Here is a 21,367-nt window from a genome sequence, read left to right on the forward strand (position 1 = left end):
AAGGTCTTGGACAGTGAATGATACTGCTTTATCATCTGCAAAACCCCTCAGTGACAGTTTTGGTTTCTCCTCAAAGTTACTCATAACATTAGTCTTTTTCTTATTCCATTTTTTGTTTCTGTCTCTTTGGAAAAAAAAATAAAAACAACCCAACTCATCCATGCTTTTCAAGACGCTGCAGTTCTTCGCATGGCTTTGCTGAACATTTTGCTGTTGAATATTAAGTGTGCCATTTTCTTGAAGTTTTTGTACAGAATACTTGATTGAAATGTACTTGGAGGTCTGCAGTACATGTGTAAAGATTTTTTACTAACTTGCCATTAATTTTTGATTAAAGCATTGTAACTGATTTTTACGGAAAACTTAAAAGAATTTCTTTTTCCCCTTTCAGGGGCAAGCTCCCCAACCTCTCTCCCCCACAGTGTTTTAGGAAGTTTATATTTGTATGGAAGTTCTTTAGGGCTTGTTTCTGTACTGTGGTATGGTAAAAACTAAAGATGACTATTTCTTACCATACTGGGAGTGACTTCTCCCTGTATTCTTTTCACTCTCTGTAGTCGTCATGGTCTTCATATCTTGCCCCGTTCTCTTCCCTAACTCAAAATATGTGCCATGGCGTTGGCTGGCTTGAACTTAGGACCTCGGTAATCTGCAGATCTGCAAAAGAAGTCATGTTACGCATTCCTCTCCAGTATTTTTTTTTCTTTTTTGTATTTCATGGTCTAAATGTTCTTAGCTGTGTGTTTTGCAACATCAGCTTAGCTTCTTCCACTTCAACACCCTCGAATTAACTGTGGCCTATGACCTGTCACAATATTTTAAAAATCATACTGAGGAAGAAAATTAACTAACATGAAAAATGAATATACCTTTTAATTGAAATATGTAAAAGCACCTGGTAAAAAGAAGCACCTTGAACTTGCACTGGCTTTAAAGGTCTCTGATTTGCCTCAAGGTGCCTTGAGGTCTGCGTGATGGAACTTGTAACTGGGAGACTGAAGCAGTTGGCAGGAGGGTGACTCTTATTTCTGAGCTCAGTTTTCAAAACATGTAGAGTATGTGATTGAGCATAGTTTTTAATTTTCAACAAGGAGATAAACTATTAAATATTTAAAGTTAAACAGCTTTACTCTTCAAAAGAAAAAGGAATCTCCATTCTTAAAGTCACGAGATTATAGAACCTTGTCACTTCATTCCAAAAAGCCACACTTATTGAAATGAACCTTAGGACTTGATCTGGAATTGATAACCTTTTAACCATCCAGAGCTGTCAGTTTCTAGCTTTATATAATGCTGACTGACATGAGATCGAAGGCCTTTTATTCTAACAGGTTGTGTTTTCGGTTTTCACATTTTGTATATTTCCAAAAAGTAAGAGGTGAGATTTTCTGTTTGGTTTGATTTTTCTTTTTTATATTGATCGGTAATCAAGGCTGATGGTGCAGAATTCATTGCTGATTGAAATCATTCAGCTGCACTAGAAGTTCTCCCTGGAGTTTTTCAAAAAACATGGAGGTTATCTGAGACTGGTCTTCCATAGCATCACTGACCTTGAATACTGAAAGAGTAATAGATTTATATACACGTATTTCCACATACTGATTCTTGAAAGAATAAAAAAACTGAAATTCCACAGAACAGGAAGATCTGAAGGTCTAAGAGCAGCAGCCATGCCTGAGTTTGAGATATGGGCAGCCAGGTAATCAATATTGACTATCAGTGCTGTCCAATTTAGGGAGTTTTTAGATGATTTTTTTCTTTAACTAGCCAGTAGTAAAGTGATTGATTATTGGAAGAGCATCACTGGTAGATAAAAGTGACAGACACATTTCTTAAACTCTGTCTGTATAGACTTACATGAATTGAAATTACATCTTGTTTTTCTCCAGATTTCCCTTCTTGTGTTATTATTGAAAGAAAATCTTTTATGAAAATTTTTGTTGTACACCTGATGGTTTGCTTTTCTGGGATTGCGTTGCAATGCTGTCTTGATAGGTTCCTGAAATTTAGCTGAAAATGAAGTGGCAATATGGGCTTCCCAGGTGGCGCAGAGGTAAAGAATCCACATGTCAATGCAGGAGACACAAGAGAATTGGGTTTGATCCCTGGGTCAGGAAGATCCCCTAAAGAAGGAAATGGCAACGCATTCCAGTATTCTTGCTTGGCAGATACCGTGGACAGAGGAGCTTAGCGAGCTACATTCTGTAGTGTCACAGAGTTGGCACATGACATAACATAGCATAGCATAACAGTGTCTTATGACCAGTTATTCTGAGTCATAGCCATTTCAAGTTTTCTCTCAGGAGACCCTCTGTGTTTCCATTTTCCTAAAAGAAAGAGGACACCTGAGAAATCACCTAGGCAGTCATTTTTTTTTTTTTTTTAATTTTTGGAGTCACCATTCAGTATGCAAGATCTTAGTTCCCTGACCTGGGATTGAATCCACACCCCCTACAGTGGAAGCATGGAGTCTTAACCACTGGATCACTAGGGAAGTCCCTGTAATTTTCTTAAAATTAGTCAAACAAAAAGAACCTAAAACTGAATCAAAGCAAACGTTAAGTGAGCATCAAGTTTAAAAATTCCTCTGGTTCTATTAATCATTCTATCTCCTTTCACAAGTACAATTTGTACTAGAATTTTTATAGCATAATTAATATCAGTGAAATTAATCACATGATAATGGTTTTAAAAGATACAGATTGATTAGCAAATACACATGCATAGCCCTAAGAGCATTTTTGAGTTTTTGTAGGACATGTCTAATTTTATCGAAATATTTCCCCTTGGATCTGTTTTTGTCTTTTATGCATATATTCATATGCTTTAAAAGATATATATATACACACATATATATATTTCACATACTTAAAAGGGATACTGTAGAAGGTTCAGTTTTAATTGGCAAAAATGATTTTGTTTGAACTTAATGCCAAACCAGTTTTTAAAAAGATTATGATACTATACTATGAAAAAGTTCTGAATTTCTAAATATAATGTATATCCTTATATAATTAATAAAGTCTGTATAATATGCTTCTCAAACTGAATTAATTACTTAAGTAACCCCCTGTCACTTAACTTTTCTAGTGTTGCAGAGGTACCTCAAACAACGGTATTCAAACTCAGAACTTTCTTGCTAAAGATGTGTTTGAAAAATGATAAAAAGTATTGCCATGAAACATTATTTCATGTAGAACTTGAGTTATTCAGAGTATTCATGAAGTTAATTTTTCTTATTAGTAGGATTTTGATATGGAGAACAAAATAGTAAACGTCTTCAGTTCTAGATAAATAAATATAATTTATTTTAAAAAATAAATTATATTCTAGAATCCCATGGTGGTCCAGTGGTTATGACTCAGCAGTTTCACTGCCATGACTCAGTTTCAGCCCCTGGTTGGGAAACTAAGATCCCTCAAGCCTTGTGGTGTGGCCAAATTAAAAAAAATTTTTAATAAATAAATTCATCTTTTCTTAAATCATCAGTAATTATAATCAGTACTAGGAAATGGGCCATGCTTAAAAGTTAATTTTTTAGTGAATCTACTGTACTCCAGTTTAAAAAAAAAAGTTAATTGTTTAAAGAACCATCTTGTTTTCTTATGCTTTGCTTTTCTTCTGACAGGCAAAAGAAATGCATATTGCAAGATTGATTATTTTAAGATTTTATTAGTTGATATCCAGTTATTTTTATTGAATAAGTTGATAAAAGATTTAGATAAATCTTCATTGGTACCAAAAATACAGGTGCAACAAAATAAATCTAATTTGTCTGTAATATTACTTCTATAGTTTTCAGGAAATAGCATTCTAAAATTATAAGTACACTATATACATCTTTCCTTTTTATAATTTGCCAACTCATATGAAAATGCAGTGAGATTCCCTAAATAAAAATGTTATACCATTATCCAAAATATTTGTTATAAATTACTGAGTTTTCATTTTTTAAATACTTGGCTTTTTCTCTTTTGACTTGGGATATAAGGTGCAAATCACATTTTAATCTAGATATAGCACTATTTATGCCCAAATTATACATACCATGGTTTAGTAAAGCTGTTTGGCGTTTAACTTTAAATATTAAATAAGCAAAGTCTTGTAGACATTTAGCAGCTAAAGGCTTTTCATCTTTTATTTTTGTAAATGAGAAATACTGATTTTGGGGTTTCTGACTTTTTTTTGTCTTAGATGTAGGCATTTTAAAACTTATTTTCCATTACTTTCTTTAGATAGAAGTGTAAACTCTTCTTGGATCTAGGTGCTTTTATTGAGAATGACAATCGACATTTTTCAGGACATATTCAGTGGCATTTATTTTAAAATGGTGCATAAATATTCTGACTTTTGTCATTCAATTCATTTTTCATGTGATGTTCTTTTCTATGAAAGTTCTATGGTTTAATAATCACTGTGCATACCCCTTAAGTAGTCACAGAATCATTTGCATGAGGTACGTGAAAGCAATGTCTTGAAGTGAAACATGGAAACCAGGATTGATTATTGTATGTTTGGAATGCTTATTACCTTTTTTAATCTTCTGATTTCTACATTCCTAGATCCATTTAAAGTTATCTATTGTTTAAATAGTGCCTTCTTGAGATACACCTGTCAAACAGTTTTTTACAGAGAAGGCATATATAGTTGTAACTTTTATATTCTTATGCATTTGTAGTGAAATTTAATTTTCCAATCTAGAATGTAGTTGAGATACATTATTCCTGTCCCCATTTTGAGAAAAAGTATACCATTTCGTGAACATGCATTGAGCCCCAATTACATTTTCCTGCTATGTTTTTCTTACACTGTCTAGCAGTCAGTATAAAGTGAAAAGACAAGAGAAATACTAGTGTTGCCTGCAGAGGTGCTGCGATATACTCTATGTTATAGCTGACTGGAACGGCTTATTGAAATCTTGGTTAGCACAGTCAGAAATAAGGATTGGCTTGACCAAAAGATATTTGGAAGAAGCTGAAAATAGGATGTTTAAATACAATGAATAGTAATTCATTACAATAGAATAAAACAAATGGTGTCAGTGAACACATCCGTACTTTTTATGAAATTTGGCCGTCCATACTTATAATGTAGACTTTCAGTTTTAAGAGATTCTGAGTGCTTTTCCTCTTTTCGATTAAACCCATCCTTTTCCTCCATTCTTTTAGTTCTTAAGACAGAGGAACAAGATAAGTCTATACTGTGTATGTGTGTTTATATATTACGTATATGTATACAATGTGTTCTAGGTTTTGTTAATAAAATTGTACAAAGATGTGTTGGCATCTGAATGTACACATACACAGTTGTGTGGTTATGTGTATACCGTTGAAAGCACGGTTTTGACTGCTGAAATAATGCCTGATTCGAGATTTGATTCAATACAGCTGCTCTGATTGTATTTGTCAGTTTTTTTCATTAAAATAATGTGTGTCTCGCAAATGGAAAACATGAGGTTCTGCATAATTTCATTTGACCAGCTTCTTATTTTGTCTGACAAGCTGAAGTTAACATCATTCTTACGTATCTTGCATATTGATTGTATTGATGTTCAATAATTTTCTATTTTTGTAATGATCTGTGTTTGAACTAAACTTTTTAAAAGTATAGAATCATTAAAAAACCCATTTCTGTTATTGTTCTTTAAATTAAAATATTAACTATAGACTAAGTAAATGTATATTTTTTATCATTTTTAAAGTTGTTGTGTGACATTTTCTCTTATAGCTGTCACAGGATGAAAGCAGAGGCACATTATACAAATATAGACCTGAAGAAGTAGATATTGATGTAAGTATTAGCATGAATATATAATCAACGCTCTGCCAAAACACTGGAAATAGCGTGACAAAAAAGATTTCCTCTTCCTGTTCTGCCCTCCAAAATGACATCAAATAAACAACATTTTCTTCTTTTGCACTTAGATTCAATTAAATCCTCACTCCCTGATTTGTCCTCTTCCCACCCCACCCCCATAGTTAGCAGTTGAACAAATTTAGAATCATTTAAATGAAAATAAAGAGTATTTCTGATATAAAATTATGAAGGATTAGAGACAAAGTAAAACTTTGTCATCTGGAGAAAGTGTCAACCTCTAGAAATTCTGTCACTGCATCCTTTTGTTATTGCTGTTAATCGTGTTTTACATCACTAACGTCCTTATTTATATCTCATTCTTCCCTCATTTCTGCTGGTTTTATTCCACTGAGCTGGACCTCCTTCTCATTTCAATGTATCCCATCTGATGTGGCTTGAGTTGTGTTGTCTAACAAAGATAAGGTGGTTACTTTAATAGATAAATGACAAAGAAAGAATCTCAAATTTCTTGGTTTCTTGTGTCATTATGCAGTAACACTTGGGATATATTTACTGTTTGTCCAGGGTTTTTATTTTCAGATATGTGATGAACTGGTTTATTGCAGGAGCGAAGTCTTATTAAAGTGTTCTCTCATGTTTTATAATTAAAAAATTGAGGTATTATCAAGAATTTAAAACATTAAAATTGTTGAAAGTCATTTTTCTCCATTAGCAATGTTTTTACTTGTATTATTATAGTTAGAAGCGATTTTTTCTGAAGAACATAAAAGCATAATTTTAAAAATATAAAAAGAGAATCCAGTCTGTGTGTTAATTAAGGATTGCAAAAGTTACTTAAACTCTCCAGAAGTTTGTAGAGAAAATATCTTAACCACATTAAAATGATTTGCTGAAGTCATAGGAGACTGCCTGGTTACTAAGAGTATTTTGAATTGTGTAAGTTAAATAGTATGGTAAAAAATGCTTTTTTACTTTATATGCATTTTTTAAAGCGTCCTATCTCTGTATTCTATATTTTAATTTTAATTTTATTGATTGAAATGAAGATTGACCTGATAAGCTATTCCTTGGCTGTTTTAAATGTGAGGGGTTTTTTGGTTATGCCTAAATCCAATTACAGGAAAAATTAAAAACTGCTAACAAAAGACATCTTCTCTGTAACGTAGGCCAAGCTAAGCCGACTGTGTGAGCAAGATAAAGTGGTACACGCTCTGGAGGAGAAACTTCAGCAGCTCCACAAGGAGAAAGTAGGACGATTATGTTTATTATTTACAACTGATGTTACTTTACATGATGATTATCAGGACACTGATAACTGAAGTAGAAAAGAATTAATTCGATGATGCAGAACATTAAGTGTAATCATTTTTTTTATTATAATAGTACACGCTTGAGCAAGCTTTGCTGTCAGCCAGCCAAGAGATAGAAATGAATGCAGATAACCCAGCAGCCATTCAGACCGTGGTGCTTCAGAGGGACGATTTACAAAACGGACTGCTCAGCACATGTCGTGAACTCTCTCGAGCCACTGCAGTAAGTAGCAGAGTTTCCTTCCTGGTAAACACCAGAATGGTGTGCAGTTCTTTTTTTTTTTCTATTTAATTTATATCATTTTAATTGGGCTTTCTGTAGAATTTTTCTTTATTATTACAAAATTTTAATTTGTTGCTCTTAATTAAGACTAACAAAAATAAAGGGTGGTCTTTGTTTTTTTAATTAGTGGACCTTGTGTTCTTTGTGAAATAGTTTTACAGGGAACGTCAACACACCTGTTTATATATTATGAAGATGAAAAGTTCTTTATAATGTTAAAAGTTGCTGCTGTTAGGAAAATAAATGTCATGTTAGAATAATTTTTGGAAGGTGATAATTGGATTCATTGAACCAGCCGTTTCAATTAAAGGCTCCCGAGAAATGCTTTTAAGAAGCCGCCAGCATTACCATTTTACAGCTGCAGTGTGATCTAAAGTTAGATGATAGTTTTGAGTAAGAAATATAATTAGCAGAACCTTTAACCCACAGTCCAGTTACTTTATAATAAAGAGTCTCCTGGGATTACCAAATCTAAAAGTCTTACTTAAGAGTTTATAAATTGAGTGTTTTATGAGTTTAAAGAGTCTGCTTTAGATCCTATGACGTACTCATTTCTAAACATAGTAAGAGCACCTGCCCAGGCAGCCCTTTGAAAGGGAAAAAAGCCATCTGTTACAGAGAACTGCAAACACACCCCTGTGTGTACCTTCCGTGGGCTGTTTAGGGAGCAGCTACCTTTGAAGAAAGTCCTCAGACAGTATAACGTAACTAAGAGAGGTCTTTCCCAGCTGGGAAGCTACCAGACTCTCAACATGGCATCCATTCTAAACACTAAATTCACTTTCCAAACACAAACTACTTTTAAAGGAATATACCATGGTTTTATATAAATCATAACTTGGTTTTTGTGACTCTTAAGTACTTTATATTTAATATACCTATTCTTCCTGCCTGTCAGTGCAGGAGATACAGATTTGATCCCTGGGTTGGGAAGATTCCCTCCCTGGAGTAGGAAATGGCAACTCACTCCAGTATTCTTGCCTGGAGAATCCCATGGAGAGAGGAGCCTGGTGGGCTAAGGTTCATAGAGTCACACAGAGTCAGACACAACTGAAGCATCTTAGCATTCTTTAAAACAAACAAACAAGAATGCTGTTACTTCCATTATCTTATCTGAGTTTCTTAATTATACACTGGCATATATAGATATTTTAAGAATTTAATATCCTTGCAGTTGTGATATCCTTGAAATCAGAACCATATCTTATTCACCTTTGTAACTCTAGCATTCAGCAAGATAGTATGTGCATTAAAAATGTGATAAATCGGGGACTTACTGATGGTCCAGAGCAATGCAGGGGATGTGGGTTCAATCCCTGATCAAGGAACTATGACCCCACATTCCGCGGGGCAAGTGCGCCTGCACCACAACGTAAGATCCTGCATGACACAACTAGGACCCACTGCAGCCAAATTAAAAAACTGTGATGAAGGAACTGAATGACTTACCCAGCGTTATAAAGCCAATCGAATGCAATGCCTCCTAGAGGTCAACTCCAGGTCTTCTATCCATAGCCCTGAAGCCTTAGATCTACATAGCTTTTTCTAATATCATCATAAATGTTATCAACAAGGAAGTAGTCATTTAGTGCATCAGTGACGGGTAGGATTTGGAAGAAAGGTGAAGTGAAGGGCAGCCCATACAGGACAAAACGCTCTGAACCAGACCCGACAGGTGAGAATGTGAAGGGCATATTTGGAGAAGCAAGAAATAGAACTGAGTAGCTGGCTGGAGTCCAGGGTGGGAAATACGAGATAAGGAAGGGAAAGAGGGGTTAAGCTGTCAGTGCCAAGTTAATGAAAAGCTTGGAATTTGTATGACAATCTGAGTCAAATCAAAATTAAGTTGGAAACTATTTCACAATTTCGTGTCTGTTATAAAAAGTTTTAGAGATGTGTAGTGTTTAATTGAACTATTATTTCTTCCCTTATCAAATAGGTTTCGTAACTTAAATCTCATCTGTAGGCTCTCTCCCAAGATACCTCCAGTCGTGATGGAAGTTTATCAGATACGTTCAAAGAAATAATCATTTTTGAGTATCTCACTTTCTGGTTGTTATCACATATGATCACTTTCCAGGGATTTTTTTTTTTCCTTTGCCTTCAGCATTATTCACTGGTCATTTACAGACCCTCAATATGTTCTTCTAAGGTCTTAAAATGCATAGACTACAAACTATGTTATCTGTGCCTTTAAGTAAACATATTCATATTTGTAGCTTAGGGCTACAAATGGTTGGAACTCACTGGATGTTGACCATACTTGAATTATATATCTGCCAACAGAATCCCAAAGGATTCCTCTGGTTCTTTAACAGTTGATTTTGGGGCATTGGTTCCAATCCAGGTCCTGAGATATAAAATATATAAGGTATGATGTTAGGCTTCCATAGAGCAAAGCTTTGATCATCTCACCTGGTTGGCTACTGAGGTATTAAAACCAAGATTTAATACATGATAAACATGTAAAGCAGTGTTGCCTATGTGTTTAATTCTTGATGCAGCATCTCTTCTCTCTAAATCCTATCTAACACACACAAACACACACACTCATGCGTGAGTGTGCTTTAAAGCACATGATGTCTTTATGTGATCTCCTGGCCTCTGCTTCTTTTTTTCTTTGTTTTTAATTTTTTTAATTTTTTTTACTTTATTCTACTCCTTTTTGACCTAAGCCTAATTAGTGGGAAGGATTATTGTAACGGTCAGTTATCCCTTGAAAATTGTCAGCATGTTGCTGTCTTAGTTTGGGTTTTTTCTGAAAGCAGAGCCTGGGATGAGGACCTGGGAGCTGTTTCCAGGAAATGAAAGTGATGGAGGGAGAGAATGAGACGGGGCGGGGTGAGGGGAGTGGTGGGTAGAAGAGCCAGTGGAGGTTCACTGCTGAGTTGGTCACCACTGTGGAGTAGTAGGGACCCTCTGAGGAAAGGAGCTAAATATTTCTAGATTTCCCACTGAGAGGTGGGGAGGCTGGGCTGTCTCTCACTCCTTGGTCACAGTCGCCCCAGGGTCCTTAATTCACCGGCATGTCCAAAGCGCCCTAGTTAATTGACCATGAACACCGGCACACGTGGAGTTGGCCACAGTGCCTTGAAATCAGGTGGACAGAGGGCTAAGCATCTGCTCCAGTCACCTTGCTCAGGAAGTTTACATTTAGGCTTTATCTCTGATTGTAAGAGAAATATTCTCATGCTTTATTCATTCAGCAGTGTTGCTTTTATTCTTTCTGACAACTCAAGGAGCCAGATAAAGCAGATGCTCTTCACATACCTTAGATGAGAATTTAGGGTTCATCCAATAATGGTAGCAAAATATATTTGTATTTCTGTGTTATGTACATATATTATCCGGTTTGATCCTTTAGCAGATACTGTGCAAAATAGATGTAGTAATTATCTCCATGTTATTTTCATTCTCATTACCTCCACTGCACAGATGAAGAAGCAGCTCAGGTTCATAGAGGTTAAACGACTTCCAAAGTGACATAACCAATTAAAAACAGATCAACACCTAAACCCAGGACTTTTAAGATTTTTTTTTTCAATGTGGACCATTTTTAAAGTATTTATTGAATTCGTTACATTACTGCTTCTGTTTTATGTTTGGATTTTTTTGCCTTGAGGCATGTGGTATCTTAGCTTCCCGACCAGGGATTGAATCCACATCCCCTACAGTGGAAGGTGAAGTCTGAACCACTGGGCCACCAGGGAAGTCCCTAGGATTTTTTTATTCTAGGACTTCTGTATTTTCTATTCCACTGTACTCATAGTAGTTACAGAATTTGTATTTTCTGAAACATGAAATCAAATCTAGATTCTCTTACTCAAACATCTATAGTCGGAATTCCATGGTTCAATCCTGGGTTTTGGCACCAAAGAAATACATGAACAAGTAAATAAAAATAAAGTTGGAATTTAAAGAAAACAACTATAAAGCACCCCAGTCGTCCTGAATCATGCTAGTAGATGGCTTATGCACTTAGCCATGGCAGAATAGTACCAATATATGAATAGTAGTAAACATTGTGAATATTTCTGGAGCAGTTTATTGGGTGCCAGTTTCCATTATAAGTGTTTTCACACATAGTTAAGTCATTTAAGAACCCTTTCGCAGGGGTACTATTACTACTGTGTTAAAAATAGAAAAATGAAACAGAGAGATTCCCCAGAGTTACAGTGAATGAGCATTTTGTATAGACTTCCAGTAACTTTAAATTTATGTTCTAGACCAGATTCTGCATGGGAGGGACTTAAGTCATTGGAGACTTTAGACTAGAATGGATAAAGTTTAACGGGCTGGAGAAGAGGACAGATAAACCACCTTGAAGAGAAGCCTGCACTTGAAATATCTTCATCTTTCCATTCTCCGTATCACACAGAGCTACTGAGAATTATAGTTATAGCAAAATGTGATTTTTTTTAACAGATCTATTGACATACATGGATTGTCATGAAATACACTTTGAAAGATTTCATGATGTCTTTTAAATACACTGGTTGTTTCATGATTGTAATACAATATCCTAGAAACAGAGGCAGCCAGGGGTGATAAACCTCCTGAAATGCTGCAGTGGAAAGTACCCAGCAACATTCGTGAGGTTGGGGGAATCAAAAATCAAGTCTGAATCTCAGCAAACCTCAGCATCTAACTACGAGTTTATAGGAAACATAGAAAACACAAGCACAAGCTAAACAATACCACAGGAATTCAGTTAACAGACTCTGCTGCTGCTGCTAAGTCGCTTCAGTCATGTCCGACTCTGTGCGACCCCAGAGACGGCAGCCCGCCAGGCTCCGCCGTCCCTGGGATTCTCCAGGCAAGAACACTGGAGTGGGTTGCCATTTCCTTCTCCAATGCACGAAAGTAAAAAGTGAAAGGGAAGTCGCTCAGTCGTGTCCGACTCTTAGCAACCCCATGGACTGCAGCCCACCAGACTTCTCCATCCATGGGATTCTCCAGGCAAGAGTACTGGAGTGGGGTGCCATTGCCTAGCATTGGAGAAATTCTACAGAACAAGTAACCCATTCTCTTCAACAAATAAGTAGCAAAGGAATAGACAGGGAAATTGTTACAGTTTAAAATATTTTTTAGGACTTCCCTAGTGGTCCAGTGGTTAAGAATATGTCTGCCAATGCAGGGGACACAGGTTCAATCCCTGGTCTGGGAAGATTCCACAACTACTGAGCCCTTGCTCTAAAGCCTGTGCTCTGCAGCAAGAGAAACCACCACAGTGAGAAGCCCGAGCACCACAACTATAGAGTAGCCCCTGCTGGCCGCAACTAGAGAAAGCCCACACAGCCATAAAGACCCAGCACAGCTAAAAATAAATAAAATGATTTTAAAAATATATTTTAAAAGAAATACATGTGTGTGCTCAATTGCTCAGTTGTGTCTGACTCTTTGAGAACCCGTGGACTGTATGTAGCCCTTCAGGCTCCTCTGTCCATGGGATTTTCCAGGCAAGAATACTGGAGTGGGTAGCCATTCCCTTCTCCAGGGGATTTTCCCAACCCAGGGCTTGAACCCAGGTCTCCCGCATTGTAAGAGGATTCTCTACCATCTGAGCCAACAGGGAAGCATATTAGTTATTAAAATTCATTAGAATTTATCTGTTTATCTTTTTCATTTTTGTTCCTTTTCTGAAGTGGTTATAAATGAAACAATATAATCTCTGGTACTTGCTTTGAAATGATCCCATGGGGATGGAAAATGGATTCTATAGATGAAACCAGATTGATCATGTATTGATAACTTTTGCATTTGGGTGCTTGTTGGCTACATTTGTTTATATTTGGAAATTTCCGTTGTATATATCTAAGGAGGATTAAAAAAATAATCCACAAAACTGCTAACAAAGGGGGAGCATATTAGATCTTCTTATCTTTTCTTGTGTTCTATTCTACTTTTATTATTAGAAAAATTCATTATGTCTTCAATTTGTACAATAAAAAGCAACCATTTTCTTTGAGATGGAATATTATTTTGTTTCAAAGAGAAGATTAGAGGAGAAACTAAATATATGAGTTCAAGATTGTAACTAGCCAGTAAGTTAAAGATTATAAGTAGCCAAAAAAGTAAAATGACTATAATTGTTATCATAAACTAGATATTTAAAATTAAGGTAGCTCCATAATCATACCTGATTTAGTTGAGCCTCACTTTATATAGTTTGAATTTGTCCCTTGTAACATCTTTTTAAGTTTAAAAAAGCCAATATACTAGTTATTATTAGATAGTATAATAAGATATGTTATGTGTTTAGTAAGAAGTGATTTTTATCTCTGATGCAGTTATATACTAAGGTAAGTATAAAATCATTTAAAATGTTATTTTTTAAAAAATTATTCAAATTCTAAACACATTGTTAATATCTATGCCAAGAAATCCCTACATCCTGAAGGTAAAACTGAAATTACATTAACTTTATTTTGATTGATCTCAAAAATCAACTAGTTCTGATACCCAGTTCACAGAATTGTTATCATTGGGTTGTAATGGTCAAAATCAATATTTTGTGTGCCTAATCACCGAAACATAATGGTAAATTTAAATTGTTATTTGCTGTTTAGTCGCTGAGTCAGGTCCTACTCTTTTGCAACCCCATGGACTGTAGCCTGTCAGGCCCGTCTGTCCATGGCATTTTCCAGGCAAGAACACTGGAGTGGGTTGCCATTTCCTTCTACAGAAGATCTTCCTGACCCAGGGATTGAACCCACAACTCCTGCGTTGCAGGTGGATTGCTGAGCTACCAGGGAAGCCAGATTTAAGTACTGCAGTATTTTAATTTTCCAAGGTGTAGTTGTGGACCTTAATCTGTAATATTTAAACATGAAGAGTTACTGGAGCTTAAGAAGCTAATTTTGTTGTTGTTCAGTTGCTATGTCCAACCTTTTGCAACCCCATGAACTGAAGCATGCCAGGCTTCCCTGTCCTTCACTGTCTCCCTTTCCTCAAACTCATGTCCTTTGGGTCAGTGATACCATCCAAGCATCTCATCCTCTGTCGCCCCCTTCTCCTCTTGCCCTCAGTCTTTCCCAGCATAATGAGTCAGCTGTTCGCATCAGGTGGCCAGTGTCTTGGAGCTTCAGCATCAGTCCTTCCAGTAAATATTCAGAGTTGATTTCCTTTAGGATTGACTTGTTTGATCTCCTTGCTGTCCAAAGGACACAATGGAAAGACAAAAAGAAGCTAATAATTACAATTTCTGTATTACTCCCTCATCTCTATTTTGAAGCAAAATCTACTGCCAATTTCTTATGCTTTTTTTAATAAAAAGTAGAATAGTGAATTAACATTTCTTAGATTAGAACTCAGGAACACTGCTTGAGAGGCAAACCAGAAGCAGACCAGTCTATTAGCTCTAAGTATAATGTAATAAATAACATTTACATTCATGTGTATCATACTGTGTAACTATTCCCATGGGTAGATTCTGTTATAAATTGCCATTGGTTCTGGACAAGGAAAGGAAAGTTCTTATTATATTAAAAACTTGGAAATGAATCATCAGTCTTAATCCCTTCTTAATAAAGCCCACAATATGTTGCTGCTGTGGCTCTGTAGTTACATATTAAAATTCTCTTTCATCTCTTTTTGGTAGTCTGGGTTTCACTGCCTCTGAATGTTGCAGACCTACTTAAAGTTTGGGTTTTTTCCCCCTACAGTAGCCAAATCTTATCTCAGTATAGACTGTAAAGAAGTAACCACTATTAAAATTTACTTGTTCCATGCCGTAAACTTAGACGGAGTCAAATTTTAAAAAAGTTTTCTGCCATCCTTGTAGCAAGTCCATATAGGCACATGCACTTTCTTTTTAAACCTTTGTTAGAGTAGAACATTTTCTCAGAAAAGTACACAAATAAACCACACAGACATGGCCAACATCCTTATTGAGGCATTGCATTTTAATGGGATGCTTTCTTCTCCATGACTGCCTCCTCCCCCAAAAAAGTGACTACCTGACTTTTAAACTGTATATTAAGTTTGCCTGTCTTGGACTTTGTTAAAGTATAACCATATAGGATATACTGTTTGGCTTCTCTTAACATTATGAGGTTCATCCATGTGGTTCTAAATCACAGGATTTATCTCATCCTCTTAACTACATGGCTTGAAAAGTCCAGGTCTTTATTGAAAGCACTGCTGTGTTTCCTGACTTGTGCCTGTGATTTTAAGATAATTGTATATGTGCAACTCATCACCCCTTTTAATTGCCTTAGTGTACCTAGATATTATCTTCTTGACAAAAAATGCTAATGTCACATTTAAAGATTTTAACCTTGTACTCGGATAAGCCACTAAACTCTTTAATGAAATGCTTGGCCAGGTGTTGGGAGGACTGGTATGGGGCCAGTGCTTTCCTGTTGCTGGCTGCTTCCTATAGACTTGTGTTATTACTCACACGTAATCATGCTGGAGGAGCCCAGAGGGAAAGGCAGAAACAGGTACAGCAGGATAACGGCACTGGTACAGTGGAATGGCAGGACTCTCCAGGTTAGGGAAATTCAAACTATATTGTGTTTCCTCACCCCTAGAATATTAGTAAAGTAGGCTGCCTGTAGATCTGTTTTTTATGTGAAGGACAAGAATTCCCCACCATTCTAAAATATTCTCAGATTTAGTTGCCTCTGTAGCAGTTTGGGGCTTCCAAGGTGGCCCAGTGGTAAAGAATCTGCCTGCCAATGCAGGAGACACAGGAGATGTAAATTCAGTCACTGAGTCAGGAAGATCCCCTGAAGGAGGAAATGGCAACCCACCCCAGTATTCTTGCCTGGAGAATCCCATAAACAGAGGAGCCTGGTGGATTACAGTTCACAGGGTTGCAGAGAGTCAGACACAACTGAGCATCTGAGCACACACACAGCAGCTTTGGTCTCCCTCTGAACTTTTCTACAAAAGAGGTTCTGTGTCGGCCTGGCAATGCCATCTCCTTACATTATTGGACTGCCACTGAGTCTGTGCAGTTCAGTCTCTGAGTCGTGTCCGACTCTTTGAGAACCCATGGTCTCCAGCACACCAGGCCTCCCTGTCCATCACCAACTCCCAGAGTTTACTCAAACGTGTCCATTGAGTCAGTGATGCCATCTAACCATCTCATCCTCTGTCATCCCCTTCTCCTCATGTATTCAATTTTTCCCAACATCAGGGTCTCTTCCAGTGAGTCAACTCTTCGCATCAAGTGGCCAAAGTATTGGACTTTCAGCTTCAACATCAGTGCTTCCAATGAACAGCCAGGACTGATCTCCTTTAGGATGGACTGGTTGGATCTCCTTGCAGTCCAAGGGGCTCTCAAGAGTCTTCTGCAACACCACAGTTCAAAAGCATCAATTCTTCAGCACTCAGCTTTCTTTATACTCTAACTCTCACATCCATACATGACTACATCCATACAAGCCATAGTGTCGACTAGACGGACCTTTGTTGACAAAGTAATGTCTCTGCTTTTTAATATGCTGTCTAGGTTGGTCATAACTTTCCTTCCAAGGAGTAAGCATCTTTCTTTTTTTTTTTTTTTTAGGAGTAAGTGTCTTTTAATTTCATGGCTGCAGTCACCATCTGCAGTGATTTTGGAGCCCAAAACAATAAAGTCTGCCACTGTTTCCACTGTTTCTCCATCTATTTGCCATGATGTGATGAGACCAGATGCCATGATCTTTGTTTTCTGAATGTTGAGCTTTAAGCCAACTTTTTCACTCTCCTCTTTCACTTTCATCAAGAGGCTCTTTAGTTCTTCTTCACTTTCTGCCATAAGGGTGGTGTCATCTCCGTATCTTAGGTTATTGATATTTCTACCAGCAATCTTGATTCCAGCCTGTGCTTCATCCAGCCCAGCGTTTCTCATCATGTAATCAGCATAGAAGTTAAAGAAGCAAGGTGACAATATACAGCCTTGACATTCTCCTTTTCCAATTTGGAACCAGTCTGTTGTTCCATGTCCAATTCTAACTGTTGCTTCCTGACCTGCATACAGGTTTCTCAAGAGGCAGATCAGGTGGTCTGGTATTCCAGTCTCTTTCAGAATTTTCCACAGTTGTGATCCATGGCAGTCAAAGGCTTTGGCATAGTCAATAAAGCAGAAATAAATGTTTTTCTGAAACTTTCTTGCTTTTTCGATGATCCATTGGATGTTGGCAATTTGATCTCTGGTTCCTCTGCCTTTTCTACAACCAGCATGAACATCTGGAAGTTCACGGTTCATGTATTGCTGAAGCCTGGCTTGGAGAATTTTGAGCATTACTTTGCTAGCATGTGAGATGAGTGCAATTGTGCAGTAGTTTAAGCATGCTTTGGCATTGCCTTTCTTTGGGAATGGAATGAAAACTGACTGTTGCCAGTCCTATGGCCACTGCTGAGTTTTCTAAATTTGCTGACATATTGAGTGCAGCACTTTCACAGCATCATCTTTTAGGATTTGAAATAGCTCAACTGGAATTCCATCACCTCCACTAGCTTTGTTCATATTATGGCATCCAGTTCCTTCATATCATGGCATCCGGTTCCATCACTTCATGGCAAATAGATGGAGAAACAGTGGAAACAGTGCCTGACTTTATCTTTTTAGGCTCCAAAATCACTGCAGATGGTGATTGCAGCCATGGAATAAAAAGACACGTACTCCTTGGAAGAAAAGTTATGACCAACCTAGACAGCATATTAAAAAGCAGAGACATTACTTTGTCAACAAAGGTCCGTCTAGTCAACACTATGGCTTTTCTGGTAGTCATGTATGGATATGAGAGTTGGAGTATAAAGAAAGCTGAGCACTGAAGAATTGATGCTTTTGAACTGTGATGTTGGAGAAGACTCTTGAGAGTCCCTTGGACTGCAAGAAGATTCAACCAGTGCATCCTAAAGGAGGTCAGTCCTGGCTGTTCATTGGAAGGACTGATGTTGAAGCTGAAACTCCAATGCTTCAGTCACCTGATGCCAAGAGTTTACTCATTGGAAGAGACCCTGATGCTGGGAAAGATTGAAGGCAGGAGGAGAAGGGGACAACAGAGGATGAGATGGTTGGATGGCATCACTGACTCAATAAACATGAGTTTGGGTGAACTCCAGGAGTTGGTGATGGACAGAGAGGCCTGGCGTGCTGTGGTTCATGGGGTCGCAAAGAGTTGGATATGACTAAACCATTGAACTGAATTGAACTGTACTTTCACAGCATCATCTTTTAGGATGATGAGTCTGTTACCCTCATTTTATCCTTCCTGACAATGTATTGTTGAGCACTTGTAGAATTATTCTGTATTAAATAGATTACATGTGGTTAAGGATTAAGTATGAAAGTTTTCTCTCTGGTTTGAGGTTTAGGGATAGTTTTCTTTTCCCCAAAGAAGAAAAGTATAGGTGGGAAGTACCTCTGTCAAGTCTCTACAAGCAGGATTCACTGTATTAGTTAGCTGAACTAGGTTCATTTGTTGTTGTTCAGTTCCTAAGTTGTGTCCAACTCTCTGTGACCTATGGACTGCAGCACACCAGGCATCTCTGTCCTTCACTATCTCCCAGAGTTTGCTCAAACTTATGGCCATCAAGTCAGTGATGCCATCCAACCATCTCATCCTCTGTCAACTCCTTCTCCTCCTGCCTTCAATCTTTCCCAGCATCTGGGTCTTTTCCAGTGAATTAGCTCTTCGCATCACGTAACTGAAATATAGCAGCTTCAGCTTCAGTCCTTCCAATGAATATTCATGGTTGATTTCCTTTAGGATTGGGGCTTCCCTGGTGGCTCAGAGGTTAAAATGTCTGCTTGCAATGCAGGAGACCCTGGTTCGATCCCTGGGTTGGGAAGATTCCCTGGAGAAGGAAATGGCAACCCACTCCAGTATTCTTTCCTGGAGAATCCCATGGATGAGGAACCTGGTGGGCTACAGTCCACGGGGTCACAAAGAGTTGGCCATGACTGAGCAACTTCACTTTTCCTTTAGGATTGACTGGTTTGATCTCCTTGCAGTCCAGGGGACTCTCAAGAGTCTTCTCCAGCACCACAGTTCAAAAAGTGTCAATTCTTTCGTGCTCAGCCTATTTTATGGTCCACTCTCACATCAATACGTGAGTACTGGAAAAGCCATCACATCGCTTTGACTATATGGACCTTTGTCAGCAAAGTGATGTCTTTGCTTTTCATTATGCTGTCTAGGTTTGTCATAGCTTCTCTTCCAAGGAGCAAGTGTCTTTTAATTTTGTGGCTGCAGTCACCATTTGCAGTGATTTTGGAGCCCAAGAAAAGGAAATCATTACATGACTGTATATTTATTCTAAGTAAAGTCATGTGAAGCTTCCACTGTTATTGAAAATCTGACATGCTAAAAATACAGGCTATTTAGTGTTTTTATTTCTGGACAAATGTTAATCATGACATATAAGAAAATATTTTACTTATGCCTCTTCTGCCTTTTAAGAAATCACTTACAAGAAAAAATTAATGTATTATCATGAATAAAATAACATATTTTCTCCAAATAAACCTCTTTAGATCCTACAATCAGCTGAATATTTTGATGTCATGAATGAATAATGTAAAGTATGTTTGTTTGGGTTGTTTGGGGGTTTTTTTTGTTTGGTTTTGATTTTTTTAAGTGAAATTTGAATACAGCAGCACAATAATAAATAATTCATTTGCTCAGCATTCTTCTTAAATTGAACTAAATGAGAGGAAAAAAGGGAAATGAGTTATAACGTGTTGTACTTTGCCCATTATTGATTACAAGAGTGATAACACACCAGCACATTTTCTCCGTGAAAGTAATTAAAGCCCTTTGCTTTTAGGAACTGGAACGAGCGTGGAGAGAATATGATAAGTTAGAGTACGACGTAACTGTTACCAGGAACCAGATGCAAGAGCAGCTGGATCGCCTCGGTGAAGTTCAGGTACAGAATTATAATAAGTTTACTTTGTTCTAACTGGCTTTGACTGGTACTGTGCTATCCATCTTGTTGGATTCACTCAAAGCTTCAACATTTGTTGCATAATTAGCTACCTAACATCTGGATTTCAATGATACTTTCAATGATAGGAATCTTACTGTCTCACAAAGTAGCCCATCCCTCATTGTTTAAAAGTTCTTTATTCTGTAGAGCACATAGTGAGCCCCAGGGTGTTCTGTGCTCCTGGCTGTCACTTGACATTGAAGTGTCAAATTATTTTATCTATTCTATTTTAAATCCCTCTCTTCTATCAAACTGTTTTAGCCCATTATCTTGACTGCTATATTAATTAGAATAGGGGAAGATGTGGCAACTTTGGGCATAAAGAACCCAATTTTGTGGATAGGTAGATAGGGAGCCAAGGTCCAGGTGTTTGTTTTCTCATCTGTAAACTGAAAATAATAATAGCTGTCTTAAAATAATACCCTGGGGAATGGAGATTATATATGTTTGAAAAAAAATAAATAAAAGTCACTTCATGCTGTGACCCTATGTAAATTTAATCATTTACATTGGAATCCCAGTGGACTCAACAATTCAGTATAATAAATAGATAGTAAGGTTGACATAGAAAGTCACCTGTCTTCTATGCATGCTATCCAAAATAGAATCACTAAACCACATGTAGTTTTTAGGCCCTTCAGTGTTGCTAGTGTAGTTGTTGGGCATTTGCAATATTGCTAGGAATTTTTAATTACCTAAATTTAAGTAGCCATGTGTGGTTGTGACTTCTGTTTTGTACACTGAAGTTACTAAATGGAATATTTAAAAAATGGTAAATATCTAAAATATAACCAAGGGATCAGCAAACTTTATCTGTAAAAGGCCAGATGTTAAAGACTTTAGATGTTGCAAGTATAAACACTCTGCCACAAAATCTTTGGTACTTGGGATTTTTAATAACCCCTTAAGAGTAAGAGAATAAAGTTAATTTTTAGGCCATAGGCCATAAAAAAGAAGCTGTGAACCAAAGCAGTTTGGAGTCCTGATTAATCTAATAAAAAAGTTCATCACGAAAATTTAGGAGAAGGAA

At 37.1% G+C, this 21,367-nt stretch overlaps 1 protein-coding gene across 3 annotated transcripts in view; it reads left to right on the forward strand.

Annotated features, from left to right (window-relative positions):
• PLEKHA5 (pleckstrin homology domain containing A5) overlaps positions 1-21,367 on the forward strand; it is a 262,209-nt gene that overhangs the window by 217,274 nt on the left and 23,568 nt on the right. For all 3 annotated transcript variants that reach the window (XM_070371158.1, XM_070371156.1, XM_070371157.1), the window contains 4 exons: positions 5,728-5,790; positions 6,984-7,064; positions 7,201-7,350; positions 20,176-20,277. In XM_070371158.1, the coding sequence (XP_070227259.1) occupies positions 5,728-5,790; positions 6,984-7,064; positions 7,201-7,350; positions 20,176-20,277 (396 nt within the window). The remainder of the gene's footprint in view (positions 1-5,727; positions 5,791-6,983; positions 7,065-7,200; positions 7,351-20,175; positions 20,278-21,367) is intronic.

Source organism: Bos mutus, chromosome 5 (genome assembly GCF_027580195.1).
Source record: "Bos mutus isolate GX-2022 chromosome 5, NWIPB_WYAK_1.1, whole genome shotgun sequence".
NCBI lineage: Eukaryota > Metazoa > Chordata > Mammalia > Artiodactyla > Bovidae > Bos > Bos mutus.